Source organism: Panthera uncia (genome assembly GCF_023721935.1).
Source record: "Panthera uncia isolate 11264 chromosome B3 unlocalized genomic scaffold, Puncia_PCG_1.0 HiC_scaffold_1, whole genome shotgun sequence".
NCBI classification, from domain to species: Eukaryota; Metazoa; Chordata; class Mammalia; order Carnivora; family Felidae; genus Panthera; species Panthera uncia.
The window spans coordinates 110,553,993-110,564,729 of NW_026057582.1; the positions used below are offsets into that span (position 1 = coordinate 110,553,993).

At 36.8% G+C, this 10,737-nt stretch overlaps 1 protein-coding gene across 6 annotated transcripts in view; it reads right to left on the bottom strand.

Moving 5' to 3' along the window:
• Positions 1-10,737, bottom strand: part of MYO9A (myosin IXA) — a 283,325-nt gene that overhangs the window by 57,372 nt on the left and 215,216 nt on the right. For all 6 annotated transcript variants that reach the window (XM_049611861.1, XM_049611862.1, XM_049611863.1 and 3 more), the window contains 2 exons: positions 8,119-8,230; positions 4,520-4,581 (listed from right to left, as the gene is read on the bottom strand). In XM_049611861.1, the coding sequence (XP_049467818.1) occupies positions 4,520-4,581; positions 8,119-8,230 (174 nt within the window). The remainder of the gene's footprint in view (positions 1-4,519; positions 4,582-8,118; positions 8,231-10,737) is intronic.

Here is a 10,737-nt window from a genome sequence, read left to right on the forward strand (position 1 = left end):
TTCTTTACATCCTTTCTAACTGTATGCATTTAAAATAGCTATAATTAGTCCTCTACTCACAACTTTTGCTGTACCCACACTTTTGTACCTAGTCATACTTTATCATTTAGTTCAAAATATTTTTTCATTTTTATTGTAATTTATAAGAGTATTGCTTAATTTCCAAGTACTTGAAGACTATCTAGTTATCTTTATGTTGATTTAGAGCTTAATATCACTTGGGTCAAAAAATGTACTCTCAACATTTTCAATCCTCTTGAAATTTGTAGGGACTTGCTTTATAATCCAACATATAATCAATTTTTCTCAAATGCCCCATGTGCTCTTGAAAAGACTGCAAGGTTCATTACACATCAACTAGGTCAAGTTTTTTCATCTTGTTTTCCTATCATTTGCACCCTTATTAAATTTTTGTCTCTAGGTATTAAAGCAATAATATCAAGTCTCTCCTAATGTTAGAATTTTTGGGGGTGCCTGAGTCAGTTAAGTGTCCGACTTCAGCTCACGTCATGACCTCACAGTTCATGGGTTCAAGCCCTGCATCAGGCTCTATGCTGACAGCTCAGAGCCTGGAACCTGCTTTAGATTCTCTGTCTCTATCTCTGTCTCTGTCTCTGTCTGCCCCTCCCCCACTTGTGCACACTCTTTCTCTCAAAAATAAACATTAAAAAAATAAAAAAGGTTAGAATTTTTATATCTCCCTGATGGGATGACCATTTTATCATTATAAAACATCTTCATCTGAAATGTTTTTTGCCCTAAAATACACTTTAGTACTAGTATACATACACCACCTTTCTATTTGTTAGTCTTTGCATACAAATCTATCCTTTTGCTTTCAGCCTTTCTGTATCTTTATATTTAAGAATGCTTGTAAACAGCATATCATTGAGATTTTTCAGTTGGTTTTAACCTAGTCTTCTAACTGGAAGTATCTTACCTATTCACATTTAATGTAATCTCCAATATATTTGGACTTATACCTACCAGTCTGCTATGTATTTTCTTTTCTGATCTAATTTATGTTTGTTCCTCTCATTTCTGGTCTTCGTTTAGATCAAATATTTTTCGTTTTTCCATTCTCCCATCTTTATTAGCTTTTAAGACATATATTCATTTGCTTTTCTGTTAGTGGTTAAAGACTAAAACAAATATCCATAACATATTTAAGTCTAATGTATTTTGAACAATTTAACCACTTCCCAGGTAACCCAGGGACCTTAGTATAGTTTAATTCTATTTACCCAAGTAACTTTTGTGTTGTTATTGTTGTCAGGCAGTTTAATTCTATATAGTTGGCCTTCAAACAATGTAGGAATTAAGGGCACCAATTTCCTATGTAGCCAAAAACCTGCATGTAACTTTTGAGTCCTCTAAAATTTAATTACTAATAGCCTATTGCTGACTGGAAACCTTACTGATAACATAAACAGTCAATCAACACATTTTTATGTTATATATGTATTATTCATTGTGTTCTTACAATGAAGTACACTGCTAGAGAAAAGAAAATGTTATCAAGAAAATCATAAGGAAGGGGTGCCTTGGTGGCTCAGGTGGCCAAGCGTCTAACTCTTGATTTCAGCTCAGGTCATGATCTCGTGATCCATGAGATCAAGCCCAGCATTGGGCTCTGTGATGACAGCATGGAGTCTGCTTGGGATTCTCTGACTCCCTCTCTCTCTGCCCCTCCCCAGCTTGTGCACTCTATCCAAATTAAATAAACACTTAAAAAAATAAAATCATAAGGAAAATACACTTACATAACTGTATTTATCAAAAAATCCACAAATAAGTGGACCCATGATGTTCAAACCCCTGTTGTTCAAGGGTCAACTATATATTTGAAGTGTTATAAAAGACATTATTGTATTTTTGGTCATATTCATTTAGATCTGTAAATATTATTCACTCTATGCATTTTTCTTCATTCTTTCCTATGTTTCTGTTTCTATCCAATGTCATTTTCCTTCTGCCTGGAGTACCTCCTTTAGTATTTCTTTTAGTGCAAGGCTGCTGGTGACATATTCTGAGTCTTTGTCTAGAAATAATTTCACATCATTTTCACTTTTTTTTTCAATGTTTATTTCTTTATTTTGAGAGAGAGAGAGTGCTCGTGCACGAGTTGGGGAGCAGGGAGAGAGAGGATAAGAGAGAATCCCAAGCAGGCTCTGCACTGTCAGCAAAGAGCCCAACATGAGGCTCAATCCATGAACCATGAGATCATGACCTGAGCCAAAATCAAGACGCTTAACTGACTGAGCCAACAAGGTGCCCCCGTTTTCATTTTTGAAAGCTAGTGTCACAAGGTACAAAACTCTGAGTTAGCTTTATTTTATTATAACACTCAAAACATGTCAGGCCACTGTCTTTTGACTTCCATCATTTCTGTTGAGAAGCCAGTTGTCAGTTTTTTTCACTGCTGCTTTAGCAGTGCTTTTATTTTTTCCTTTCAGACTGCTTTTAAGGAATTTTTTTTTCCTTTCATTTGGAGAAGTGTCCATCTGGTGTGGCTTCCTTTGTATTTATCCCGCTTTAGGTTAAAAATGGTTCATGAACCTGTGACTTGATTGTCTTGGCCATTATCTCTTAAGATGTTGCTTTTTCCTTATTCTCTTTCCTTTCTTCCTGGACTCCAATTACCCACATTTAAGAACGTTTCATCTTTTCCTAGATGTTTCTCGTGTTTATCTTTGTATTTCCCCCTTCTTTTTTGCTCTCTGCACTTATAGATTTCTACTGACCTATCTTTTAGTTCACCAATCTTCTCTTCTCCTATGACCAATATGCTGTTGAGCCCATCTTTTGAGTTTATAATTCCAATTGCATTTTTTACTTTTAGAATCTCCATTTGCCTCTTTTTTAAATGTATATTTCAGATTTTGATAAAAAATAAATTTTCTTTTTATCTATATTTCAACATATTTGATAAAAAAGGTTTTTAAGTCCAGGTCTGAAAATTCAGTAACTGGGTCATCTATGAGTCTACTGACATTGTCTATGTGTTTTTTTCTCTGTCTCATTTCTTAATATCTGTTATTATATATAGATAAAATATAAACATTGGATGATGTTATGTCTCTTTGGAGAGGGTTCACCCTATTCTCTCTGATGGGTAGCCAAATTAAGGAACAGATCATCTTAATCTAATCAAAGAATGCCTTAAAGCTCGTCTTCAGCTTTTATAACATCCAGCCTATTAATGACTCACTCCCTTTCTGAGAGTACAGCTCTTCAGAGGTCTCAGTGCAAGTGTAGGACATTCAGTAGGGCCCCTCTCTGAAGGTGGATCACAGAACTCCAATTTTTTTTCCTTAACAGTGTGAAATTGCAGAGAACTCTGATCTTTTTTCCAGTTTAGCTTTTTAGCCTTTTACCCCATATAGCTTAAGAATTCAGAGAATGTCTTGAGGGAAAAACCTCTGAGTTTAAGGGTTACACCTGGATCATGCAGGATCCTGGTAATCCCAAATTCCTGGTCTTGGCAATCCCAAATTCCAACTTTTGCCTCCATTGCCCTATGAGATTCCTAAAAGTTGTGCTGACTTCTCTGACTCTTAAATGTGGTCCTCTGCTTGAAATTGTGGTTTCTTGTTCTACAGCAAAAATTGACAAATTCCTACTAGGAGAAAAACATCTCACAGACACAGATTCACTAACATGCAATTATCTTCTCTCTAGGATCGACATTCCAACAAAGTCCAACTTTCCTGGGCAGCTAGCTCTCTGATGTGCAGCAACACTTTTTTCAGTTATTCTCAGCATGGGTAATAGTCTGTCACAAGCTATTTAAGCTCAAAGCAAATATCTCACCTTCATTGGATTTTAAGCCTTGAATAAAATTTCTCCTTGTACACCTTGCCATGATTTGTCTACTAATTTGGAACAGATGCAAATACTGTACCTGGGTTGTAAACAATACACACACATTTATATTACAGTTCAGATTTGTATAGTATTGTTACAACTGTCCATATGTGACTAATAAGTAAAAAAAATGTGATTATATAGCAAAAAAAGCCTGAAATCTATCAAAAATCATTGCTTCCTTTAAAATAAAGTGTCAAAGTACATGTTTAATACCTTTTAGATCTCTGTGTATCCAAGCTGAATTATGTAAAAACACCAACTGGGCTGGTGAATCTTGCTGTTAATGTTAAAATCTTTAGCTATAGCCTACCACTTTCAAGACAATTTCTAGTAAGAGTTATGAGCATTTAATGAAGTGGAAAACCTTTAAAAGCAGTGTTTTAATAAACTGTCAGTTGTGAAACCAGTTTTATAGCTCTCCCAAATAGTAAAGGTAAATATAGTTCCAGGAAAATCAATCCAATTATATACCTATCCCTATATATATATGTATGCTGGATCATGACATAAAGTGTATTTCTGTGAGTTGTGATCAAAAAGTCTGAAAACCACTGCTCTATAAAACCATTGAAGAGGACTTGCTTTCTTTCATGAGGTAGAAAAGACCAATATATCTGTTATTTACTACTCATAGGTGATAATTTCTTACCTTTTTAGAGCACTTGGCTGTGGTTTTCAGACAGCATTTCTTATGGCAAGCATATTTACATACTGAAAAACAGATTAAGAATGCAGTATTTTTAAAAGTCTGTACATCAATAACAAGAACTGAAAAAGTTTACAACTTTAGGGGGGCCTGGTGGCTCAGTCGGTTGGGCAACCAACTTCGGCTCAGGTCATGATCTCGCAATTTGTGAGTTCGAGCCCCGCATTGGGCTCTGTGCTGACAGCTCAGAGCCTGGAGCCTACTTTGGATTCTGTGTCTCCTCCCTCTCTCTAACCTTCCCCTGCTCACACTCTGTGTCTGTCTCTCAATAATAAATAAACATAAAAAAAATTTTAAAAAAAAGTTTACAACTTTGTTTTAGACATAAATATTTTCTTTAAATTTGAGGCTGCTATAATATCATATATATGTTTCATATGGTATTAGAATGGGGGAGGGGAAGGGGAAAAAAAAAGTTAGAGAGGGAGGAAGCCAAACCGTAAGAGACTCTTAAAAACTGAGAATAAACTGAGGGTTGATAGGGGGTGGGAGGGAGGGGAAAGTGGGTGATGGGCATTGAGGAGGGCAGCTGTTGGAATGAGCACTGGGTGTTGTACGGAAACCAATTTGACAATAAATTTCATATAAAAAAAAAACAATAAAAAAGCATTTTAACCCATTCTATTTAGAAAAGTGAAGCTGAAAAACATGCCTAAAATTTCTAACTACTGCCTATGAAAAAGCTTTTAATCTTTCATCACTGCCTACTCCTCCTCCCTGCACCTGCCATATTCCTACAGAATATTTTCTATCTTTCTGACCTGACTCACAAATTAGTCTTTATGCTCTCCTAATATATCTGGCTCTGCAATCTATTAAAGTGCCAAAAATACCTATTAAGAATCATTCCAAGGAGGAAGAAACGTATTACCACCAAAGACTCCTGCTGAAATGAAAGTACGCTGGGTAGCACATTAAGATCTAAGAAAGGCTTTATTTATTTACTATCTTAGAAAGTCCAGAATAGAGCTCTGAGGAACCAGAATATAAACAATATCAGTTGTGACTGAGAAAAAAGATAAAGAAAAGTTTCAGAGGAGAAATTATTCCCTGGAGCAGCAGAGAAAAGGGTTGTTAGGCAATTGGTAGTGGGAAGAAGCAGTGAGAGAATACTGAAAACATACCTGACCGGTGTCACTTTGCTACACCAGTTCTACCCCTTGATATCAACACCTAAGTATTCTTTTTGAGCTTCTAAAACATAACTTGTGAGGTTTTCAAGACCGAGATCAAATAGGGGAGGCTATCTCATTGTGCAGGTGAAACCACCAGTATAATCACAAAGTCAGTTAATTCTATTTAGAAATCAAACCAAGCCCACCCAAGTCATAAAAAGCAGATTTTTTTCCATTTTCAGTTTTAAAACACAGAGACATTTATACCAAACCTACTGGACTCAGACTAACATCAAACAGTCAAGTTAATGGCAAACTACTTCCTATTTTGTTCTTACTGTAATTTTTTTAGATTATCAATAATAAAACAAAAAGAAACCATTGTTGATGACAGAACAAATGAACATATCTAATAATGGTGATTCCACAATGGTGACCATGACTTTCATCCTTGTCCTACTGGACACAGCCCTTCCTAATACTTCAGTCATTCAATTCCAGGCCACTAGGAAACAAAACCTCCAAGAATTACTGAAAGCACCACAGTAGACGTATGGCATGACAGGAAAAGAATCTGAAGGTACTCTGTAAGCCAGAACCCAGAACCAAGGTGACCTATAAAAAGTCTCTATTCACATTCACAGACTTATATATTCTGATGAGATTACAGTAGAGGGGCTCCTGGGCAGCTCAGCTGGTAAAGCATCTGACTTTTTTTTTTTTTTAATTTTTTTTTTTTTAATGTTTATTTATTTTTGAGACAGAGAGAGACAGAGCATGAATGGGGGAGGGGCAGAGAGAGAGGGAGACACAGAATCGGAAGCAGGCTCCAGGCTCTGAGCCATCAGCCCAGAGCCTGACGCGGGGCTCGAACTCACGAACTGTGAGATCGTGACCTGAGCTGAAGTCGGACGCTCAACCGACTGAGCCACCCAGGCACCCCCTGACTCTTGATTTCAGCTCAGATCATGATCTCACAGTTCATGAGATCAAGCTTCACACTGGGCTCTGCACTGACAGCATGGACCCTGCTTGGAATTCTCTCTCTCCCTCTGTCTCTGCTCCTCCCCTGCATGCTCACGCTCTCTCTCCCTCTCTCTCAAAATAAACTTTTTTTTTTTTTAAGAACATTACAGAGGTGCCTGGGTGGCTCAGTTGGTTAAGCATCTGACTCTTGATTTCAGCTCAGGTAGGATCTCACAGTTTGTGAGTTTGAGCCCCGTGCTGGGCTCTCTGCTGACAGTGCAGAGCCTGTTTGGGATTCATTCTCTCTCTCTCTCTCTCTCTCTCTCTCTCTCTCTCTCTCTCCTTCTCTGCAACTTACCTATCAGCTCTCTCTCTCTCAAAATAAATAAACTTTCACACACAAAAAAAGTTTAACAAAGAAGATTACAAGTAGAAAAAAAGTACTTTTTTGGTTATAGCCTAATAATATTTGCATTAATTCATCCATCCATCTATAGGTCCATCTACCTAACAAATATTTATCAAAATTTGTAATACCAGAACTGATCTGGTATTAAGTTTCAAGTGATCTGGTATTAAGAAACAATTAAGTTTCCTGACCTTATATGTCTTTCTAGTGGGACAGCCTGACAAACAAGAAAATAAGTACTTAATATAACCTTGGGTGGTGATAAGTGCTATGAAGACTATTAAGCTGAGGAAGGAGACAGAGAATTAAGGGACACAAAATTAGGGGACAGAGTGGCATTCAGATAGGACAGTAAGGAAAGAGCTCTCTAAGAGGTAACATTTGAGTGAAGACATAGATTAACTGAAATAGTAAGTCATACTAACGTCTGGGAGAAGAGCATTTCAGATAAAGTAAGCTGCAAGTACAATGACCAAACAACACCAAAATATCTGGTTTGGCAACAGGGAGTAGGTGAAAGAGTACAGTGAAATGAGGTTAAAGAATCAGGAAGTGTGAATTACTCCTTTATGTTAAAAAAAAATGTAAGTAAACTTAGGAAATAGAAATATCAAGGGGTCAAAAAAAATTCTGAAAGATCACTCATATTGGCTAAATAAAAGTACTATAATTTCTGAGGGTAATTGTCTTCCCTCAGAAGAGCTCTTCCTCTTTGAAGAAACTCACAAATTGGTTCCTCAGGCTACTAAATGTAGATAAAAAGTTTCTGGAAGAGTGGCTTTCGATGTGAGTCCTGACAGCAGGGCCCAGACCCTTCTTAGCCACAAGTTTAAAGTGGGACCCCTGAGAACCTAGAGAAGTCAGTTCAGGTCTCTGTACTTTATTTTGCACTTCAAAGAACGGATAGATGGGTGTCTGACAAAGTACATGTGTTCTGCCACATGTGACAAGATTATATAGCAAAAATGAGGTTCATGGTGAAATGTTTGGAATTACTGTAGTAAAGCTAGATGGATTCCTTTAAAAAAAAAAAAAAGATCACTCATACTTACATTTGCAAACAGAGGCTCGGTCCATTATCCATATCAAGGAAGAACAGTACTCACAGTATGTAGGGATGCTATACTGGGTGGCCTTAAAGATGTGACCATTGTGCTCTTCTACCTGAATAAAAAAAAAAATACATAGCATTTATGTTAAAGCCAACATAACAAATGCTGTCCTAACATAGTCAGCCAATGGGAAATCCTTCAATCCCTTGTTAAGTCTTCAATGGGCATTTACTCCAGGAGTAAATATGATCTTCTGAGAAACTAAATAAAGGCAATATATGTGGTCCCTACTTTCAAAAAGCTAACAATCTATTAGAGAAACAAGATCAACTTGTATGAAAACAGAAAGGAATGCTACAAACATACAAGAGCTGTTTTGCATGACTCTGAATCAGCATTTTAAATTATAAAAATCAGTGGTCCTAGACAAACAAAAATTAAAGGACTTCATGACCACTAATCCAGCCCTGCAAGAAATTTTACGGGGAACTCTCTGAGGGGAGAAAAGACAAGAGGGGAAAAAAAAAAAAAAAAGACCAAAAGCAAGGAAGACTAGAAAGGACCAGAGATCACCACCAGAAACTCCAACTCTACAAGAAAACATATTGGCAACAAATTTGTATCTCTCAGTACTCTCTCTAAACGTCAGTGGACTAAATGCTCCAATCAAAAGACACAGTGTAACAGATGGATAAGAAAATAAGACCCATCTATATGCTGTTTACAAGAGACCCAGTTTAGACCTAAAGACACCTTCAAATTGAAAGTAAGTGGATGGAGAACCATCTATCATACTAATGGTCAACAAAAGAAAGCTGAAGTAGCCATACTTACATCAGACAATCTAGACCTTAAAATAAAGACTTTAACAAGAGATGAAGAAGGGCATTATATCATAATTAAGGAGTCTATCCACCAAGAAGATCTAACAGTTGTAAACATTTATGTTCCAAATGTGGAAGCACCTAAATAAAATCAATTAATCACCAACATAAAGAAACTCATTGATAGTAATACTAAAATAGTAGAGGACTTCAACACCCCACTTACAACAATGGACAGATCATCTAAACAGGAAATAATGGCTTTGAATGACACACTGGAGCAGATGGATTTAACAGATATACTCTAAACATTTCACCCTAAAGCAGCAGAATATACATTCTTCTCCAGTGCACATGGAACGTTCTCCAGAATAGATCACATACTGGGACACAAATCAGCCCTCAATAAGTACAAAAAGATCGAGACCATACCATGCATATTCTCATACCACAACACTGTGAAACTCAAAATCAATCACAAAAAAAAATTTGGAAAGATAACAAATACTTGGAGACTAAAAAACATCCTACTAAAGAATGAATGGGCTAACCAAGAAGTTAAAGAAGAAATTAAAAAGTACATGGAAGCCAATGAAAATGACAATACCACAGCCCAAAACCTCTGGGACGCAGCAAAGACAGTCATAAGAGGGAATATAGATAGCAATCCAGGCCTCCCTAAAGAAGGAAGAAAGGTCTCAGATACACAACCTAAACTTACACCTTAAAGAGACGGAAAAAGGAGAGCAAATAAAAACCCAAACCAGCATTAGACAGGAAATAATAAAGATTAGAACAGAAATCAATGCTATAGAAACCAAAAAAAAAAAAAAAAAAAGTAGAACAGATTAATGAAACCAGAAGCTGGTTCTTTGAAAGAATTAACAAAATTGATAAACCACTAGCCAGTTTGAGCAAAAAGAAAAAGGGAAGGACCCAAATAAAATCAAGAATGAAAGAGGAGAGATCAATAAAAACAATAATAAGAGAATATTATGAGCAATTATATGCCAATAAAATGGGCAATCTGGAAGAAATGAACAAATCCCTAGAAACATATAAACTATCAAAACTGAAACAAGAAGTAACAGAAAATTTGAACAGACCCATAACCAGTAAAGAAATCAAATTAGTAATCAAAAATCTCCCAAAAAACAAGAGTCCAGGGCCAGATGGCTTTTCAGGGGAACTCTATCAAACATTTAAGAAAGAGTTAACACCTATTCTCTTGAAGATGTATCAAAAAATAGAAATGGAAGGAAAACTTCCAAACTCTTTCTATGAAGCCAGCATTACCTTGATGCAAAACCAGACAACGACCCCACTAAAAAGGAGAACTATAGACCAATTTCCCTGATGAACATGGATGCAAAAATCCTCAACATTAGCCAACCAACAATACATTAAAAAAATTCTTCACCACAACCAAGTGGGATTTATACCTGGGATGCAGGGCTGGTTCAATATCCGCAAAACAATCAATGTGATTCATCACATAGATAAAAGAAAGGACAAGAGGGGCACCTGGGTGGTTCAGTCGGATAAGTGTCCAACTTCAGCTCAGGTCTGATCTCATCGTTCATGAGTTGGAGGCCTGCATTGGGCTCTGTGTTGACAGCTCGGAGCCCGGAGCCCGCATCAGATTCTATGTCTCCCTCTCTCTCTCTGACGCTCTCCCACTCACACACACACACACACACACACACACTCTCTCTCTCTCTCTCTCTCTCTCTCTCAAAAATAAACATAGAAAGAAAGAAAGAAAGAAAGAAAGAAAGAAAGAAAGAAAGAAAGA